Here is a 23412-nt window from a genome sequence, read left to right as displayed (position 1 = left end):
TTTTTGGCACGCACACTGATGCAAAATACTATAATACATATAATTCAAATAATATCATAAACAAATTCATATACATGAAGCACTCATTGTTCACAATAACAAAAACATGCAACTCGTGGGTGGTACAGCTAGTTAATTTGTTAAACCTATGAGAATACCTGGGTTGATGATTATAGTTTCGTATGAAACTTACGTAACTACATAATTTCACCGTGACCAGTCCTCATTCTGAAAAATAAACCCAGCTCCGCAAGTAGAAACAAGTTGCTCGTTTCGTAACCGCAATGTCCCGATGTCAAACAGTTTTTGATGTGACATTTTTGTGTACTGAATTGTTCAGTTAACAATCTTTCCGCACATCGCCACGTTTAAAGAACTGTGTAATCTACGACTACGTATTACCCATTTGTAATTCATTGGCAGAATAATGAAAACATAATTAAGTAACTGGTGGAAATGATGCTTTGAACGTAGTAGCAATGAAATTGATCAAGTGAAACAAGTTTTCTTTAAGCATTTTGATATTTTTGGAAATTGAGTCCCAACGTTATAGGGACCTGATATTTACAAGGCGATGTCAGAAATAAACTAGCCCCGTGAAATAACAGGTATTCAATGAATACTAAGGCTATGACGAGTGTATGTGGACTACCTTGCGGAGAGAATCATTCGTTCCAACAACTGCAACTCAGTTCGTATATCAAATGTTGGATGAAACTAACAAGGAGAAACGAACTTTGCGAGTTTTTTTTGTAGGTAACATCTGAGTGGAGTAAATCCACAAATTTGGGATAATATTGCCAGAGGCCTGTCGATTTATTCGTGTGGTTGGTTGACGAAGACAATACTAGGACCTCTAGGCCCATGGGGCCGAATACTGGTCTATCCGTAATAAATCAACAGGCGTATGACAGTGTCGGTTAATTCATAGGGGCGAATGAATAAAACTTTCGTTCTGGGCGTTGTAAATTGTGTGGTTGTTGTGTGAATAGACGTTTTTGCGCAAGCTCAATATGAACATTACACGTGACAGTATACTGATGAATAACAGTTTATGCATATGCACGTCGAATTGTATGCATCGATTTGCATTGGTTGTGTTAGTTGACAATATTTACATATGCAATCTTCACATATAACGCAACTGAACAAACTGAGTATGATATTTCACGGGTGTGTAGTTAGTGTCTCGTTTTTTATGAGAATGAATAAAACATTTTTTTTGCCTGGGAACAAGTATTGTGACAAAAAAGAAAACCATCAGGTCACCTAAAGAATATAACCACGAGGAAATTAAAGAATTCGCAAATTTCCAGATGCCAAACATTCCCCTCGATAAATAAATTCAATGAATATAACAACATGACACAAATATAAGTCTGTTTAATTTTTTTTATTTACTATACATTTGCTAAATTATACTTTTCGAATATTTTTTTTTCGATATTATCCTTCTATATTAATATGTATTTGTCTCTGATATGGTATTTACGGTATCAATTATATTTACGTTTACTAAATTATGCAGTAATGATCATATTCTTGAAATAAATCTCAGCACTTGAACATTATAAAGTTCATGCAAGTCAAAACAAATAAATATCCCGCGGTACATTTGAACAAAGATATTATACTGAAGAACAAATAGTAATTGTAATCAAACAATCATAATTAAATATAGCTATAAAGTAATATACATTTTCTTTAAAAACTATTATACATAACAAATCATACATCTCCAATTACATAAATCAATGTTTTACGACTTAAATGAACGTGATATTCAACGACAATTGATTGAAATTACGGAGTTTAAATAATATTTAAATAAAAGAAAACAGGAAATGTTAATAACGTTAGCTATCGCACTAACAATCACGGATGTTGTTATGAACAATTGAACAATAAAATTAGTCATACTGCAACTATATCACGAACCCTTTGAGTAAAATTACGATGTACTGTATCATTCATGTTCCACTTAATACGTGTTCATAACAATTAGAAAAGAGTATAGAGAAGAGAATCGTAAGGTTTCTGTAAATGGGATGTAAGGTATGATGCTTAGCAGTTTTAGAGTTATAAAATAAAATAATAATGAATGCTAAATACCCATTCGATTCTAGTGTTGCAACTAATATCTATATCTAATAGTAACTGACAATATACATTCATTGATATTCTTTGACACGTATGCTTACTGAGTCAGTTTAAATTATTCCCCGTATGTGAAACATGAAATTAGCTTTTTCACATGCGCCACATTAAGGTATAATGGGAATTTTCTACCATTTGATATGCACGTAACTATGACATTATGTATATTTATATATAGGCAAGATATAGGTGAATACGATCGTGTACTTGTGATCGTGTAAACATTCGCTTAGTTCATTTGTTTACAAATGTTCCTGTGAATTTCTAGATTTTGTTTCCGGGATTCAGTGTTTTCCGCTGTTTATTCTATGCTTTCTTCTTTTCTCTGTTATCTGAAAAGATGGATCAACGAATTTGTATGTATGGCCTAGTTCTGTAACTGTAGTCCGTCTAACTGTTGAGACGCACATTAATAAACAAATTATACGCTTAAAAGGAACATATACAATTTTGCTTTGAATAGATATAATAGGGTTTTGTTTGTGCATTAGTATGGTGGAGGAAAATCTTGGTGAGCTGACATTTTCAGTATTAACGATTGTCACACAGTTTGGCTATGTATAAGGTGCCGCAGAATGTTTTTTTTTAATAAATTGAAATTACTCAGTGCGCACAGTTAATTTGAATCAATGATGAATAAAAATGAAATATATATAATGTAACATATTATGATTAATATATAATTAAGACATATGTAATATATACATTTATAACTCATTGTAACATATACTGAAATTAGCTTTACGTATGATAGTTAATATGCACGTAATGCCTAGCGTGCGAGCGCAGCCGAGTAGTTTAGTGATTTACTAAAAATATAATTGACTGAACACGTCGAAGCGGGTGAACTGCGGGAGTCGAGTTATTATTTCTTGCGCGAGTTGAGTGGAATTCAAGATGGCACCATGCACAATTCGGGTGTCAGTGCTGATCTAAAATGACACGAAACACTTTTCAAATATTTTTCCGTCTGTTATCTTATCATCGAACAATATTCTGAAGATGCTTTATCGTCAATGAGATGTCTCGTTTCGCATAATTTGTGAAACAAACAAACAAACAAAAATAGCGCCACCCATTGACCGTCGTTTTCAAATCATAGGGTATATAGATTTCTTCCATACTTCTTTATATATACACATCTATGGAGCCTTAGGCCGCTTTCGCTACGCTCGCTATTGACATGCACGTGAAATAACAACAACATTTTTTATTTGTTTCGTAGAAGGTTACTAACTATACAACAGTGTTAACATAAATCCAAAAACTAGTCATTGTCATTAATAAAATGAATTGCGTTTAACATTCATATGTGTCATCGTTATGTTTATGTTCATCTTCTTAAAGTTCAAGAACTTTGATAACACAACCAACTAAATGTAAACTTCCGGTGACAAGAACCTGTACATGGTCTGCTTCCACGATACTTTGTAATGGTGTTGGATCTTCGGATCTTGGTTTCGACATACGAGAATCTTTGCCACATGATATCCACTGTAGAACATGCTTAACACAGTCAAATCTTGGGGCAGTATCTAATTCAATTCTCGGAGGACGCGCAGGTAATGGCGAGAGTGAATCGGGTTCTACTTTCTCGTCTAAAATTTTCCACACTTGTCTGTTTTTCTCACACACATCATTAGCATACTCTAATGATATTTTCCATTCTGTATCTAGAATATAAAATGGTGAAACATAGTCTAGACACACATATATATATAGAAATGCGGTCTATACGGAAGTACATTTAATCTCAGAGATAGATTTTCTGTAGCAGCCGACCAGATCCAAGGTAGTGTAGATATTTTTTTATGAACATAAAAAGAACTAAAATTAGTTTATGGCATATGCACCCTAATAATGATAACCTGCAGGTCCTGGGTAACAATCGATGTCACTCAATATATGATTAACAAACACTATATGCAAATAACCATGCATTTGAACTGACTCATATAGCGAGGTCGTGTGTTATGTCATTATTATAGCAGGAATGCTGATATGGCAAGACAAAACAGATTGAACTTGTTCAATACTTTTTCTTATTGAAGATGTAGTTATCCAATTACCACATCCATGAATTTTGACTTCTTTGTATATTTTGTACTGATATTTCGAAAAACAAATAGCCACAGGTAAATTCAAATTTTGTATTTTGGTTTGTATCAATCACCTCCTCACTATAATCTACCACTTCAAAGGTAGCTTTCGTTTTTCGAAATAAGTAATACTATTGTTACATTTACTCGTATTTTTGAAACATATTGGTCCAAGATCCGTGTAAAGAGAACAATTTAGTGATCGCTCACCCAATAATGGTTGTTTTGAGTTGATATCAACGATATTTGGACAGAAGGTAGCACAAGAGAAGTTACAATGATGTAGCATTTCTATTAATCCTCTTGGGTCACGATCTCCGGTAACATTGAACAGCATCACTTTAACACAACGACTTCTTTAAAGACAAATTGTAGAACACAGTGTGGTTGAAACATCATAGTTATGAAATGACACCTGAAATCATGTCCATCGTCAATATGTATTATTAAAAACTTTCTAAGAACCATTGAGTGAACGGAAAAAATGTAGCTGTAGCTGATATTTACTCTACTTACCCTAGCAACGTTTCTTCTTCTGTTGCTGCTTGTTTAAACCATTCAGCACAAGCCTTGATACTAATAGGTGTATGAGCACCATCTAAATAGTACGTCACGTTTTCACGTTTTATAATCTGTGTACGTCCTGGCCACTGACAGTTTCGAAGACCTGTTCAGCGAAAAGTTGACATTTATAGTGAATTGTTTAGATTACACATTAATTCAAGGTTTGATTTCTAAGAACATATATGGATGACTAAATCACTCTTGTATGATACGATATGAAATATTAAGTACTGAATTGCAACACGACCAGTAACTTAGTCTGACCATCAAATTGTGTTGTTGTTTTTTATTTCATCAGATCCCCCAAATTTGGTGTTAATCAAAAAGCATTTGACATCGGGACTGTACATATGGAAACGACGTGCTTTCACTATAACAAAATTCCCATGGCATTTTTGGAAAACTCTTTACAGGCAAAATTGATATCGAATCACGTATATAATACAAGATACATTGTTGATTATAAGGCTTGTCGTTTGTACATTCACATATTGGAAATATTTTTATTTTAGTATAAACATATATGTAATGTAATTATATGTAATTCTGTATTATGTATCACAGTGGTAGAGCAATGTCTCCACATTGACAACTGACTCAAACAAATAAATAACAGCTAAACTTACAAAGTACTGTATGGATAACTTGACATCACCAAATTAACATATTCCAATATTAGCCCAAAACATTATAAAATGGGACCTAACTGAAAATTGTAAATACAAGTACCGGTCTGCATGCATGCATGAAAACAAGCATGGCTTGAATATATCGACAATTAATTATTGGGAAAAACAATACAACTCTCACATAGTAGGCGACTATGTTTTGAAGCACGTTTTATCTTCCAAAATGTACCTATCCGCCAAGAACCATAACAAGGTAATAACAAGCTTTCATCTCTTGCTTGGTATTGCAAAGAACCATCGCAGTATATCCAGGCATTATAGAGCGAACCAATGGCCTCAGATATAATAAGACATTATCATTTGAACAAACGGAATCATTTTTGATTTGGTTCCAATAATTCATAAGCGTTACCAGCAAAATGAGAACGAAAGTACACGCCATGGCCACTGATAAAACATAGGGGACATCATGCAACCAATTTGTGATTATTTAATAAAAAAAGGAGCAGTTGTAGCTCCAAACAGTCCATATTGAAATGGCACCATATGATATCTGCTAAACTGTAATAAGTATAAAGTGATATTTGGGAGGTTATATTTACGTGTAGATACAGGACCCAATCAATAATACAATGGGAACCACATCTAAAACAACTCCCATACAAGAAATCTTTATCCTGAAACCATTAAGTCATTACATAGATATGTGAGATAGTTTGAATTGTCATATAGGGCAGGAATTAACTTAGTTTGTTCACTGAGTGTTGTTTACAAGTCATTCACGTCCATTTGCAACATTTGCAGTCATAACGAGTGATTTGCAGTAAGCTACATTTCTGGGTAAAGTCGTATCATTGTACGTAGTTTAATAAAATTCGTAACAATGCAGAGTGTACACACATATTATAGGCCAATGCAATATGGTGGAGATACATTTTAAATTTAAAGCACTGATATCAGTTTCACGTTTTTTAATACATTATGCAAGTAAAGTAATATATATTCGCTGAAATAAAAAAAAATCATTTGCTCACCGACTATAAATGCATCTGATAACTTGAATGCTGGAGCTGTTGGGTAACTGTGTTTCAAAGTGTCATTGGTCTTTATATTTTCAAAACTGGTGTTGCCTAACAAAGATAATGTTATGGTTATGACATTAATAGTGTAGCATTATATTGCATTTTACATAGAATATATACGTCCAATTGAGACCTATGCCTGTCCTTTGTTTAAAGGTTATTCAGCGTGTGACTATGCAACATAGGAGTTGAAGGCTACAATGGTTTCAGTTTATGTGTATGTATGAAACAACATAATCAAAAGACAAGTTGGTAAAGTAAAAATAACATACTCTTCCATATTAATCATTAAAAGTCATATATTGAAATACACTCACAAGTCGAACACACGAAAAATCTAATATGATCTATAAAACAAGTGCATCAAGCAACATAGTTTAAACCAGGAAGAGAAAGATACAAGGTAACATATAAGACCAGCATAGGACGACCGTATGGCATTATTGTTATGATCAAGTTTGTATTTTGTGTATTTTAATTAGTTACATAGATGATTGACTGGGCAACTTAAAAACACGGTGAGTGATTTTGCACATATTCCTTGTGCTTTTTATTTTTAGTGTCATCATTGCATACAACAAAGTATACAATTCTTACCGGATCGGATTTGTTTCAGAAAAGTCATTGTTTAGATGGCATATATTGTCTGCAGCGTTTTAAATATTATTACTTTTGTGTATGTATGCATATGGATAATATGTTTCATCGAAGAGTTACTAAACTCAGATTACAAGCATACATTGTATATAGTAATCCAGCCACGCAATATTAAATATGTTATATAGTTCAATTATATATGTCTTTGTATCTATTTTAAATACTAGAACGCCGTGTGTATGCTACATCAGTTGACATGTACGTATTTTATTTTATCGTTGTATTTATGATTTTGTTTATGTTAAATATTATTTAATCGTCTCATTGCATTCTTGATATATGAGATAAACTTTCTGATAATTTAATCGTCAAAAACTTGTTTCGTTATACAGCTAACTGACACTCTGTAAAACAGATAGACAGAAAAAAAAAACGTATAAACAAACCATAATCCTCTTTGATCGAGATTAAATATGACGTTCAATGGTCAGGCACTGTATAACACATGACAATATTAACATAATGGTATTATGCATTTTCATAATAATTGTATGTATCGGTAATGCTGTTGTGTGTATACCAGTTTATAAATAACCATTATAGGTAAAAGTTATGTGTAAATAACGCCTGAAGAATCATACGAACTTAGATCGCTATGATTATGATTATGGCAATCGAGGATAACTTTTATTAGTTTCTTTCTTGAAACAATTACTCAAAACACCATTCTAAAAAAATAAATAAATAAATAAAAAACAGTACTTACTTAATGTATGCTCTTCCATCCACGCTCTACATAACTGTATTGCTAAAGATGCATTGCGTTTCTGATGATCTCCTGCTATACCAAGCTTCATTGGATGCCCTTGCCAGTCGTATTCATCCAATTCAGGTACAAGCTGGATCGGTGCCTGTAAAGATACGTGTGTACATTTCTACTGGTTCACTACAATTGAAAAACTCAAGTGGTCCATTGACACTTACACGCCTTTTAAGATGTCTACGTTCAGCAATACTAGATCGTTTGGGGACTAACTGAATATTGAACAACAATAGTACTGGTAGAAATATTGTGCAGAACTGTAACCTCGCTTATTTATTCGTATAATACGACTTACTTTTAGCTCTTTGGCTCTAGAGAGTATGGTGTCCATGGCCTCCTTAGATTGTGTTATTGTGAACGCTGGTCTACCAGGCTGAATTAAAACATTTAACGGAATAAACGAGTTAAAATGTATTCATCCACTTTATACATTATATATTCTCAATACTCTGACATATTTGTAAACACAAATTTTGAGAAATATTGTATTGCATACTAATTTTGTGCTCCATATTCATTGTTGTCGTCACGAATACGTGTTATTTATATTATGAAAAAAAGCAGTCAGAAAATATTTGTACAATTTCGTACCTTGCATATACCTGCTTTATGCCAAGCTATTTTATCTAGAGTGTCCCCCAAGTACTTTGTGTGATCGAAATCAATGAGGTTTATGCCAGTTACTACAGGACGTCGAATGACGTTAGTGTAGTCATATGTCCCACCAATACCAACTTCCATAATAACAACATCAACCTGCACATAAAATTACAAAAAACGAAAATGTAATAAAATAACTTAAATTACGTAAAAACCTATGATTTTTAATAAACTACAAAAAGTTAAGCGTCTTTAAATGTGAGATCTGTGACCACCCAGTGTATAAACTTACCGCAGATGTCGTGTGGATCGTTAGTAAGGAGTAGACTGTTAGAACAAATAACGAGTACATTTCTAGTAAATGCCAACGACGAAAACGAATGGAAAACGAAAACTGTCTGCTATCGAAAGTTAAAATCGTACCTACAATAAGTAGAGTAGTATAACTATATATTTAATTGTGAAACTAATCTCACATATACAGGTCGTCTAAAAGCAATAACTTTGAACATTACCCTTTTTTGTATAAACGCATGAAATGCAGTCATCGCTATGAGTCTTTGCCCATTTAAAATCTGCGGATTGTCTACTTTTTTGTACACATGGAAGAAATATTCAATGAACTCTTCCCTTGTCAAAGGTAAACCATTGATACGTATTCTCTCACGGTGTTCTATCAAAGCCGGGGAGCTGGAATGTAAACAAAATAACATATATTAACAGAACTTTGAAGATGAAACAAAACATATCTACAATAGGTTCAGTAGCATTCAGATGTACATGTTAAAAAGTTGCTGCTCACCTTAAAAATCCAGTTTTTAAATCATTTGCTCGTAATATACTTTCACAGAAAGCAGACACGGACCCTTTGCCTTTTGTGCCGCTTACGTGAATGATATTCAAACCATCTAAATCATCAAGCTGACAACAAAATAACAATAACATGTTACAAATTAGAATAATATTAGATTGGGAAACGATTTAGAACTGACCCACAATTCTTGTTTTTTGTCTACCAAGAACTGCATTAAATATTGATTCTCCCACTTAGCATACACAATTATGGTTTGCTATCAAACTAATATTAATAATGATGAAATGAAATGTTTTTTTATTTTCTCTTTAGGGACTGGACAGAACGTACAGGAAGGGTAGATCTGTGTTTTGGGAGAGTGGTCACTGATTTTCGTGCAAGTGTTGCGGGAAGGCTACGGTAATCTGTGCATTTTAAGGGAGGGTCGCAATTGTTTATGCAATGCAAACCTCATGGCACCACAGTAAAAGATTGTATGCACAGTCAAGTTGATTGTGTTGCCTCAACATTCAGCATTCGTATTTGCATTGAATGAAATGTTATAAACCTAACTTATGTATAGTTATGTATGTTATATAGTCTTGCAGTCGGATTTATAACCATTATGTGTATTTCGTATTTACACGGTACATATATAGTATCATACATTCATACATTCTTCTCAATTCTCATTGAGAAGAATGTGTGAATGATGGGCTAACTGATTGTGTAGAAAAGTTCTAAGCTGTGTAGTAGAGCATCAATTAGTATGTATATACAGTTGTAATACTTTTTGTACTTTTTTACACTTAGAAGGGGAGGGTCACAGTTTTTCATGCACTATTCGAAAGAGAGGTCAGCAAATTTCATGCAAATGTTTGTGAAGGGTCATATATTTTATACACACGACTCTCACAAATCACCGGCCTACCCTGTGTACTTTATGTTCAGTCCCTTAGTATATTTAAAAAATATTCATGTCTCTTAACTGATTGATGAAACATCCGGCCAATGTAATTTTTGGTTACATAAAGCCAAAAGTTGTTGAATGCTATATGTAATAGCCTGCCTAAATTTAATACCGAGACGCACAGCCATGCTTACTATTATTGATGGTGCTTTAAGTTTTGTTGCATCGTATATTAACAACAGATATCTCTGTAGTTAGCATTAGTACCCTGTTTTAATTTTTTTAATTTAAATACCGACCGGAACAGAAAGTCAGTAGAAAACACACGATTATATGTGATTATACGGTGCACGAAAGCATATATGTTAGACAGAAAATCCTATACATGTTCTTGTTTGTGATTGGTCCTTGCGACGTTTGGTGAATCGTGATTTATATATTCGTGTATATTTATCTTGAAGTGCAAACAATGCCGAAAATGTACAATAGTCCGATGCACCAAACATAGATATTCTTTTGACAAGAAAAAGGCGTTTTAAGTTTTTTTTCTACCATAAGACACATAGATAATACTGCCTTTTTTGAGCATTATGACACCGGTAATCGTCTTATAAATATGTAGCCTTAAAACTATAATAATACATGTTTCACAGTGTTTCTTTCTTTAAATTGAAAATAAAATGGTGAAATGATCAGAAATGTAGTGTACACTTCTCAGTATTTTGTACGACATATTAAACATATATTTCACATAATCAAAACCTCTTCTGTCTCTTTCCCTAACACCAAGTTAAAATTCTCTATCCTCTTAAGAACAGTCGTCAACAATTTACACGCTTCCACCCTTGTTGATGAGCATTGTACAAGACAAATAAACTGTTTCCAAATACATTATTTCCTAGCATGCACATTGCCTTTTTAAGGGCCAACAGAGAACAAAATATTAAAAAGTGTGCGTCTGATTTTATATCCTATCGAAGACACCAAACTAATGTCAGCACAATGCTAATCGCTATTCATCACACTTCAAGTATTTTCTTAAATATCCATTCACCCCACAAATGCGAAATCGCCACACTTAACCAATTCCGGCGTACCAAATGGGTCCTACCTATTTTACTATGTCGCACTGTTTGAAATTTCATAGGTCAACACCCATCGTAAAACTTGTAATCTCACAAGGATATATAACATGTTTTATAAACACCAATATTTTGCATTAGCTAAACAATGCACCTATTTCTCGTTTGCATAATTTCGGCCCAAAATGTATCACGTGTATTCACCATATGTATCAAGTTTCAGTTCTACTATAGGTTGGTAAGTCCATATAGGCACGCATACAATTAATTCTTCCACAACTTGATGCTTGACATAAAACTATTTTCTGTAGGTAATGTCATGACCGTTTCAATGTGCGTTGAAGTACATCACCTTCACCTAGTTGGTATATATACCATATTGTTCCCTGGAATTTTCATTCAAATTTGTTAATACTGTTTGCATTAAATTGGATGCATTAGACCATAAGTTTCCTACCATTAAAACACATTCAATCACACATTTATTTACCCCCAGTTTTGTTTATTTTCAAAAGTGTATTTTTGTGTGTTTAAAATGTCTTTTAATTTTATCAAAAAGTGTTTCAATAACTCCCAAAAAACACTTTTCTATAAATCCTAAAACATTACTGTTTTGCGAGAAATATAGGTGTTTATAATATAATTCAGATGTTGTTAATTGCAACAGTGGGCTTTGTATTTAAAACTGTGTGTTTTAATAAAAACATGAAAGTGCTTTTTACGATTTACAGTGTAGTAGGATACAATGATACTTCTACTGAATCAGTAATACTCACTGATATATCAATACTTTTAAGACTGTCTCTAAACTGTCCAATATTGTCATTCACATACCAGTCGTAATCTACTGTTTTTGGCAATGGCAGGTTACACAACCTCACGGCTTCCTATCAATTAATATATGATAGAGTATTATGTTTAATTGCATGAACCAAATTTGCCTGAATTGTCGATGAATGCATTTCAAAGAAACGAATATACATTTGCAAGATATTTGGAAAAGCATTCTTACCATATAATTTTCTTCCAACATTGCTCACCGTTTATATGATCCACACCGTATTGTTTTTTTTTTCTTTTTAGAATTCTTTGAAGAAAAGCATATTAGTATAATGTTATAGTCAACTGTCCAATAACGGTGAATACTTACAGCGTACACTGATTAATATATATTTCCGATAAGTTATCGAGTATATCTTACTATAATTTCTTGTCAAGTGGAAGCACACAGCCTTGCTGCGCTATGTGTTTTGGATCACAATAGATGGGTGTTGCATTTCAGTGTTTATTGAGGCCAGTTATTAGGCATATTTTTGTGGATTTCTGGTGGTAAAATGATAGGCGCACCAAGAATCATACATTTTTGGAATTTTATTCATTCATAACTGAAAACACTATGTATGAAAATTTCAAGAAAAATTCAAGGATCAGGCAATTGCATGTTCGTATAGATGTGGATTGGATTTCTATAGCAACGAGAAAGTGTTGAATGCCTGTAATTTCGAAGGTGGCATCGTTGACCTGTTTGTTTATCAATATTAACTTGTACAGTCGATGTATTCTTGAAGTATAATCATTAATGATTGCTAAACCCCAAAATAATGTGAACAACAGAAATAGATCGAGGAGCTAAAAATTGAAAATGCCTTTTGATTTATGCATACCAAATAAAAAGACAAATGTTTACAATTGTGTAATTTGACCACAGTGCAGGTAGTGCTAAGGATTATTAATTAGGGACACATAGATGGCAACACAATTACAACTTTTTAACTAAGAACTACACATCAACATTATATTGAAGGCAATGATGCAACTGCATTGAATGATTAGTAAATTAATTTAAATTGTGAGTAATTGGACAACAAATACATCCCTAAAGTCACATCATTCACGAGTTATGCTGATCGAAACCTGGCATATCGCGCCGTACCGATATAAGCAAGTTATTATTTATTTCTGTTCGAGTACTCCTATCATGTTTGGCGTTCACTTGACCAAAGGGGCAACATAATTAAAATACTTACAAATTTAAAAAGCTGAGATCAATTTGCTATACAGAGAACAACTCGAGATCATGTGTGCATATCATAATTTTGACGTTAATGTTCGATTTAATGACTTGATGATACCCCAAGATGCTGAAAACTCATTCACAATTTAATTTTAAGTGATGTTCGGCTATTGGCAATGCAGACATTTTACAACTAATTATTTACTTAACATATCGAGGAAGCAATAGCATATATTTTGGACCGGAAAACACATCTGAATCTTATTTATCACATAAATACAACCACTTCAAGCTGGCTGACCATATTTATAGATGGTTCCAAAAATTGGCACCTAAAGGATTGTAAATTTATTATTTTGCATTTATATTTTACAATGACAGGTCAGATACACATTCATTATTAGACTGATAATACAGCCTGATATAGCTAGATAGGGAGGAGCTGGATGGAATCGCATGTCATTGTGGTAAGATATCATTGGATCACTACTTTTTTTTTGTGTTTATTCAGTAGCGACTATACTTTTTGCAAGATTAAATTCATACGAAACAGCAAACTGGTCTATGTGTAATCCTATGTAATTGTGTTTCCCAAAAACATAAAAAGACAATTATGGGTCATCAAAATTATTGGCTAGGTGCATTTATTATTTTTTCACAAATTCAAGACAGTTTCCAGACAGGTTTCTAGAGTTCTACGGAACTAATATTTCATTGGATTGCGACACTAATAAAAGCAAAAGCGTTCGTAAAGATTGGGTTAAATCAAACAATGAATATTTCATAGAAACATTACTCATTTTGGGATATTAAAATAATTGATTAAACTATCAGATCGTTCACAAATATAATGCATGCTGTAAACAAATACTCTCCCTATATTTAAAAAAAAAATACAAATTGTTTTTTCCTGCATATATCACTATCGTTTGACCAATATGGCTTCAGTTTTAGAATATGACAGTCACTCTAATAAACGTCGACATTAGTATCACCGTAAAAAAAAAATATGGATGAAATTATTCACCGTCAAATTAATACAACGATACAAAGTACCAGCATTTCAAATATGGAATATTGATCTTTCAAGCATAAGCTTCAATCCATGAAAAGACAAACCCCATGTGCTGGTTTAAAACAATTATCTACCCCAATTTCCGTCTGTTTTTGCATTTTATTATAGTATTTGTTATATTGTATGGATCCAATATTTCTGTTAAACTTTACTTGCAATTTGACAATAGATTTGTTCATCATACCCAATTTCAATTTATAGATTTACAATTTGTATAAATCCGACGCTTCTGGTATTTCCAATATTAAAAGCTAGTGTCCTCTCTTTTACATTAATTTACTTCGATTTCAATATATTTCAACTTAGTCAGAATAATTAACATTCGACATTGACATGTACATACAGTAATACTTAAAAACACATAGTATTACAATGAGCGTAAATTCGTATAATTTTACTGTAACTACTATTACATATTTCCCACAATTGCACCATTGAAAATATACTAGATATTTCCATATTCGACATGCCAATGACATTAATGCACAGTGCATACTCACAGTTCAGGCTGCAACAGGTTATAAAACGGTGAAACCAAACACCAGCACCGTTTCGAATATGGAATATTTTTAAGTTCCAAGCTGATGCTTAACCCCATGAAAGGATTAACCTCATGTGTTTGACGACCCCTAAGGCTGCACACAGTTCAAAATGCGGCGATACAAAGAACCAGCATTACAAATATTATCTACTATTAAATATGTCCAACCATTTATTTCGTTACACCTTTGACAATATACTCAGTATATATTTCCATCTGTACAGTTGGTTGAATCAATTTCAGATAACAAGTGACCGTGACACTATGAATAACTCTCACCAATAACTCTTGATGGCGCTAATCACCACATGTCTTGATCAATATTATATAGCATAGCATGCAGTAAATACAGAAAATAAAAAGGTTATTAATTTCCCAAAATGTTAATTTGTCCATAATATTGCAATATGCAAAAATGAGTATACATTTTCTACTACTATTACATATGTCCCGCCGTTTACTTTGTTGTACCTTTAAAAATATACACAGTAATTCCATTTTCGACATGCAAATGAGTAAAAAAAGTAAATGAACCCAAACGCGAATAATGTTCATCAATCACTTTCAATACACACGGCGTTATAAATAGTTCAACAACGAAGTTTAGTATCAGTGTATCAGTAACTCTTCTAGTAAAAGCAGATGTATAATGTAACATTCATTTTCCCGCCTTGTACAATTTCAATTAAGGGTTGAATCGTGCTATTTCTAATTTCTAATTGGGTTGCGAAGGTGGTACCTAACCATTATAGAATAGCCATCCAACATTCAGTCTGTTTAATAAATAATAAATAGGTTTTTCTCTATTTATACTCAGCAAATCTAAATTATCGATTTCAGTTTTCAATCTTAGCAGTAAATTCATGAGACAGATCTCCCTAATAAAAACTACATTACACTATAACACAGAAATGCCGAAAGATAAAGTGATTTGTATTCATCGGAAATACTAGTTAGATAGAATACATGACAATATGATTAAGATAATAACCTGGTTGGCCTAACTTTTTCAATTTATTTAAAAACAAAATTATTATTATTGTTTTTATTAGTATTATTTCATTCATAATTATTTATTTCTTTATTCGCCCTTTACAATAAATTTGCTGCAGCGGGATCTGAACAACTCGCATAGGAACTCTCGTTATAGTTTATACATGTGTAATATAGGAGGAAAAAACAACAGCCAGTTAAAGTGTCTGTAACATGTGCAAGATTACGCGACTGCAATATTTGTACTTTCGGTGGCCATTTTGTTTTTTAGTCAGCGAGAAGATTTCGGAGATGTTATTGGTAAATATATGAATGTATAGATTTTTTACTTGGTAAAAAAAATTGCCAACGTACAACTTTAATTAACCCGAAGTGCATGTATGATATGATAATGTGAAAAATTTAAAACAATTTTGTTTGTATTAATTAGTATTGATGGGTCTCAATCAATCATCTTTTGTAATTTTGCGTCGAAGTTACTATACTATACTGTACTATATTTACGAGGTTATAATTATATAAATTTATTTTATTTCGTTTATTACATTTATTTACCCTAGATTATTTACGCCATACTTTCTGTCCCGGAATTAATAGGTGATTGAGTGTATAATCTAATCGTTTATTTGTATAAAGCATTGTAGAACTGTGCTTTATAAACACTTTTTGGAGGAATTAGGCATTTGTTACAGTGTAAGGGATTTATTTGATGATGAGGGGCAGCACGATAAATCAGCAACAAAGGTTAAGCGATGCAAAAGAGTAAACTACTGCACGATATTATATCTTTATCCTAGAGGGAGGGAGGGGTAGTCGCACAGAAAAGGTGTACAGAGTATACAATTTCAAGATTTTGTTTGCGAACTTCTGAAATTGATTTTATTCGTCCTAAAAATTGGATTCATTCTCATAAGTTACAGCGTGCTGTGATTTTGTGGAAAGGGATTAAAATATGTTCGTTTTGTTTCGTTAAGCGATATGCGGTTGATTAAAATGAAATATAAGCGGGACATTGGGCGAAATTAGTAATAACTGTTGGGTGGAAAAGATGGCCGACTTCCGCCCGTGGCCAGTGCCCCCAGTCAAATAAGCATCACAGTATGTGTCATAGAGAATGCATTGCATCAACATATATTAAAACAAAATTTAATTTTGAGTTTATATTTTTAATTTTTCTACTTCTGTGCTTCGCGAAATTCCACGATTTCGATATGTTATAGATGTTTACATTAAAACTTCACCATTAATTGCCCAACTTGTCGTAAACCCAGATTATAAATCATACACTGGCCCAGTGCATTACCAATGGGCCATGTGTATTTTTGTGCCAGACTCTATTTTTAAAAATAGGAAAACGACGGGAGGGAGTCCAGAGAGGGAACAGCCAGCATCTCTTTTACGGGGAAAACGAGAAATCTCGACGGACTTTTTTCTCACGTGTAATATTAGGTTTTGAGGGCTTCAGAGTTTTATTCTTATAGTTTTATTATTTAGTCCAAAAAAGATGACTGAATTAAACCCAAAAGCATGCGTTTAGAGACAAACCTATGCAGAAGTTGGTTTGCCCGTACTTAATCTATTTTTAATACCTAGGCTACTCTATTGACATTGACTGTTTATTTCATGGACTTGGCACTTGAGATGACTGATAGGCCGTGTCAAAAACGTGCACAGAATAACCATTTTCTACACGTTTTTGACACGGATTAAAAAACAGTTGTAAGCAGATATTTTCATATGAAGAAGTTCGCTGATTTGCTGATTCGCTGACTCAGTTATTACGCCGTCGCATCGACCTCCGCTGCTCGTCGGTCTGTCTTCGTTCATACTTTGAGGTATCCTCGTATAACCTCATATGATGAATTTCAGATATGCCTACAGGTATAGATGTCATAACTGTAAGATGATATATAAACATTTTAACGGTATTATTGCCAATCAGATAACTGGCCATACCATAATATCAAAGCCTATGCAGAACATGTACAAGGAAATACGAAGAAGAGGACTTATTTGATTCAGATTAATCAGTTGAAATGTTTTCAATTGAACCTGCTGCACCGCAAAATCAAGTACCTTACAGTTTGTGTACATTTACATATTTGCTTAAGTGCTAATGAAGCACACCACCTTACTTGTAAGAAAACTGTAAGTGTTAGGGTGGGCATCACAATGAAGCCATGGACGGTTATGTGGAGATAGGCAACAGAGAAGTTAAGCGCATGTGTGAAGGCAATCAAACAAAACACTTCTATATCAGGCATTTTTGTATAGAGTCCAAATTAATGTGACTAAACATATTGATTCCTGCATAACCTTCGTAGGAGAAACGAAATACATAACGTATCCAACCGTGATCAAGACCTGAGGAAAATTGTGTAAGATTAAGTCAAGAATAAAGTTCATGTCTCAGGGAGGAAACATAAATGTAAACAATTTTTGAAGAAGCATTAGGGGACTCAACAATGAGCATAGGGGCTTACCTGATATGATATCACGGCATAAGCAACATACAAGCATTGTGATACACTGGTAACATGCATACTGCGTGCCACAGAAATGTAATACATGAGGTTTGCAACATGCAAAATTACACTGCAATTGTTGTCTAAGAACATTATTATTTCCATACGACGTTATAAATAGTTCAACAGTGGATTTCGCAACGTTGTATCACTAACTCTAACGACATTAGAGCAGTTGCCTGATATATATCATTCAGTTTCCTTTCTTGTACAATTTGAATCAAGGGTTGAATCGTGCTATTTCTAAAATTGGGATGAAGAAGATGGTGCCTAACGATTGTAGAGCTATAAAATGCGTGAATGTTGAATACCAATCCAACGTTCAGTCTTTGTAGACCAAATAATAAATAAGCTTTGTTCTCTTTTTAACCAAAAATTAAAGTTATCGATTTCAGGGTTCAATTCTAGTTTAGGCACTACATCTCCACTCATCAGACAATCTATGTAAATTGATATCTCGTAAATATTTCTTGCTTTGATCTCTTCGCCTTCTGTTTGGTTATGTAAATGAGCCATGGAATACTAATCCATACTGTTTTAATAATCTAAAATCACGCACACAGTACTTTTATGACCATGATAAATAACATTGCAATATAATGTATAAAAAATCATTTCCCGTTTTAAATCGTTTCTATCTCAAATATATAAAATCGGTTTGATATATTGATTAATAATAAAAGAATGTAATTGTATAAGAGAAAGAACTTTACCATGTACATTTGTTATACAAAATAAAAATAACTTTGGAATCTATGACTCATGATCTACATAATAATTGGTAGTATAGCGACTAATTACAATTTTAATTGAATGATGAATTTGACAAATGCCACACATTGGTGGATATTATTTCAAACGCAGTCTATCTATTTATTTATTTATGTGTATGTGTATATATATATTTATGATTATTGAACATATTTTTGGGGCTGCAATAATAATAACCAATAATAATACATGTTTTACAAAAAAACGACTTTGGCATTGCCATGAATGAGACTTTTACTGGCATTTGTCTGAAAAAAAATGTTGATCTGATACAGTTTTAGTGAATGGAATCGATTAATAAAACTACACAAACATTTCAGGAGAACATTTCCAATTTATAGAGAATGAAATAATTAAAAGAATAATGTTTACTTTTCAAAATTGTGTTTCATGCTGTGACATGCTCTACCGTTTCCTGTGCGTATATTGACTTTCATGACGGTGACGTTATTCACACATGTTTCTGGGATTGATAAAATATTGCAAGAGAAAGATACATACATGTGGTTTCAAAAATATGGATGGCTAATGACAGAGAGCGTCACACACATGTTATATATCAATACAATTTCAAACGATAAGTAGATAAGTCAGAAAAACTTCGACATAAGTATCATCGTAAAAAGGAACAAAAATATTATTACAATTTTTATGGATGAAATAGCCATAATTAATAAGTTGGTACGGTGGCCATACCATGATACATTATTCACAGTGAAATTAACACAATAACACTTAAGGCTGCACAAATGTCTAAATACAGCGATGCCAAGTACCAGCGTTTCAAATATGAAATATTTATGTTTCAAGCTGAAGCTTATCTCTATGAAAAGATTACCCTGTGTGTATGTGTCGACCTCTATTTTTTCTCTGTTAGCATTTTCTCAAAATATTGGCTAAATTGTATAGATCTAATATGTCTACTAAAATATTCTTGCAATTTGACAAATAGATTTGTTCATGGATTTGATGACGTATTCTCTGTTATTTGTCTCACTTGGAACCGTAATATAGCGTATATGATTCAAAATTATTATTTATATAATTACCACCTGACAACAAAAATGATGAGCCTTGTAAAAATTACTCGATCCGCGAATGAGAACACACTGCAAATTTTACGCTTGAAATATGCGCCATGCATTGTCCGTAATAAAGTCCATAGAAATGATTCCCCGATCAAAATCAAAATGTCGATTTTCCGATTTCTTATCAGAGACACCTGAAAGATTAGCTTGTTTGTAAAAAGTCGGCATGTACACTTAGACAGTATACAAATGTTCACCACAATAGAGGTGAACATACAGTTTTAGCGACCCGATGAGATTATTGTCAATCGAGGCGAAGCCGTGGTTGATAGTGGGCTCAGAGGGTCTATACAACTGTATGTTCACCTCTGTCGGGGTGTTTATTTGTATTATTATACCGAATAAATCCTAAAACGGAAATTGTGGCACTTAATCATGGAAATCTTCCAAGTCATCCTCATAGTGCTGAAGACATGAACACAATTGTACAATTTGAATGGTTACAATGACTGTCCAGTTTGTGCCAACTTGTTCCTCTATACCTTTGAATCATATAAGCTATATTAGGCTTCTCATTGAGACAGAATACATCTGTATCAACTTCGTAAAGCTATGTGAATGGAATAAAAACACTGCCGAGGATAGACAATTAAAAATGCAGTGTCAACTGTGGCTTTGTTTATTTCGCTGATATCGACGAGTAGCAGAATTCTTGTACTCGCTTCCTCGTCTGATGCATCGGTGTCGTCATCGTTTAAGTAATCTAAGTAATGAAAATCTTTCGCGTGGATCTACTCTTTCCATTAGTAATAGCCGTATTTTCTGTTTTTTTCACTTTTTACTTTAATTTACTTAGGTTTTGACGTGGTATGTTGGTTAAAATACGTTAAAGTGTAGACTACATTATGACTAAGTAAAATACTATTTACAGAAATGGCCATATACTTGAATAAAACTGAAACCGGAATATTGTAAAGTCCGTGTATGTCATTGTTAGGACTGTCGTATTACATCTTAGTCAGAATAATTAGCAGCCTACATTGACATGTACATCTTGTAATACATATGTAAATGAATATGTATAGTCAAATTTAATTCAATCTATACTGAGGTCTTTGTTTTAGTAAAATTATTTTCACATAAATTCAGTGTAATGGCACAGTAAACAGTGTACGCTATATCCACACCTTAATGACCCTAAAATTAAACTGAAAAGAACACGTGTGAAATCACTAAACACTCACCGTGTTTGTAAACCTTTATGACAATCAATTCTCAGTGAAACAGGATGCAATAGTAAAAAATCGGATCTCCAAGGCGTACATCTGTATTGTACATTTGGTTGAATCGATTTCAGATAAGAACTGACACTGAATCCCTTTCACCAATAACTCTTGGTGGCGCTATTCATCACATGTCTTTATCCAAGGGTACAGTGAATATTATATAGCATAGCATGCAGTAACCACTTCGTTGCACCTTTGAAAATATACACAGTAATAAATATTGTTCATCAATCACTCAAAACACACACGACGTTATAAATAGTTCAACAATGGATTTGGTAACATTGTATCACTAACTCTCTCAGTGAGAACAGTAGTATAATATAACATTCATTCTTCTGCCTTGTACACCATCGTAGAGCTATAAAATGTGTGAATATTGAATAGCCATCCAACATACAGTTTGTGTATACCAAATAATAAATAGGTTGTGTTCTATTTGAAACCAGAAAATTTGAATTATCGATTCTTTTTCAATTATAGTAAAAACAATTATTTTCTCGTTTTACATCACTGTAATTAGTATTATACAATTCGATATATTGGTTAATAATTTTAACAGTGTAACTGTTGGAATAGAGAAAACTATACCTATAATTTAGAACTGAAAATGGATAGTAAATGTACGGTCTAATTAAGAAATATGTGATGGGCAGTTTACATATATTCGTCTCCCAGTCTGTATATTGAAATCTGTAATATATACCAAAATTAATATAAGATTATCAATCAATAACTCTATATGCACATAACCACAGTGGAATAAAAGCAACTTGTTGAAAATTTACATTCGTAGTATGTTGATTGCTATGAAAATGTTAACAAGTTTGTGTTTGAAAATTGCAATCTTCTTACTTTTATTTTATTCGTATTATCTATTTACGTTCTGATGCGTTATTATGACACCATCCACACATAACGTGAGTAATTATTGTTCTTCGATTCACTGCTATATTTGTTGTTGAATACGATTTAAACTATCACGAGTAATGAAACTCCACAACTGTTAATAATGTGTATTTGATCTGCAACATTTTTATTAGGCATTTACATTTCTCACAACAATTTATCTCCTCTGAACACATCTTCATAGTGATTGCAAAAGTATCTACTAAAAGCATACTGTCACTGGCGCAATTCAAAATTAGGTAAATTTATTGAATTCAACTACAATACAAGTTATTTCATTTTGGTCGCAACATTGTAGCCTATTGGCATCTCTTCTGTGTATGTTGGCATTCCAATTAAGCTGTAATAAGTAGTTGGCAGTTAGAGAATGATTGAACTGAGAGCAAACTGTCACAGTTAAAACTTTGAAATGATGCATTTATTTTGGAATAGCATTGATACGATCTTTTTGACCAGCTGTAATCAGGTGATCACAAAACTTCCCAAACACATTCAACGTCACTGCAAATATTTGATGGTTTAGATGACATGGATAGAGAAATTAGATGTACATGGAATTATATCTGATAAATCTCTACCACTACCATCTCTACCTCTCGGCGTTTTCATAACATCCAGAAACAATGCATGTAACAAAAACCTTAAATATTGTAATTTGCTCATTATTACTAAAGACTTTAATCCGACGACAAATACACACATATTTCAGAATTAAAAACAGAGGATCATTATGATATAATATCAGATTTGTGTCATTAATCAAAAATCGCCTTCACGATATCATTGTGTAAAATCTAAAATTCTGCGATCCCAAGAAAAGAATTGGTAATAATACAAATCTTACTTTTGTATTACAATCTATGGATAATGATAATTGTATGCGGTATCATCATGTTGTCCAACCTAAACTAAAAGAGATTATATTCTATGACCG

The 23412-nt window shown here is 32.9% G+C and overlaps 1 protein-coding gene across 1 annotated transcript; it reads right to left on the bottom strand.

Annotated features, from left to right (window-relative positions):
• Positions 1-1378: 1378 nt before the first annotated feature.
• On the bottom strand, positions 1379-21660 carry LOC100367922 (folylpolyglutamate synthase, mitochondrial-like). The gene is made up of 13 exons (XM_085495612.1): positions 21528-21660; positions 14926-17834; positions 12349-12423; positions 12113-12223; positions 9354-9472; positions 9067-9241; positions 8543-8707; positions 8247-8324; positions 7895-8039; positions 6484-6579; positions 4773-4923; positions 4467-4612; positions 1379-3830 (listed from the first exon to the last, which is right to left on the bottom strand). The coding sequence occupies exons 3-13, from the start codon at positions 12367-12369 to the stop codon at positions 3499-3501; spliced, it is 1539 nt and encodes a 512-aa protein (XP_085351738.1). The 5' UTR covers positions 12370-12423; positions 14926-17834; positions 21528-21660; the 3' UTR covers positions 1379-3498.
• Positions 21661-23412: the final 1752 nt, after the last annotated feature.

Source organism: Saccoglossus kowalevskii, chromosome 22, assembly GCF_978046115.1.
Source record: "Saccoglossus kowalevskii chromosome 22, keSacKowa6.1, whole genome shotgun sequence".
NCBI classification, from domain to species: domain Eukaryota; kingdom Metazoa; phylum Hemichordata; class Enteropneusta; family Harrimaniidae; genus Saccoglossus; species Saccoglossus kowalevskii.
The sequence above is the reverse complement of the archived record's forward strand: the minus strand, read 5'-3'. Positions and strand labels throughout refer to the sequence as shown.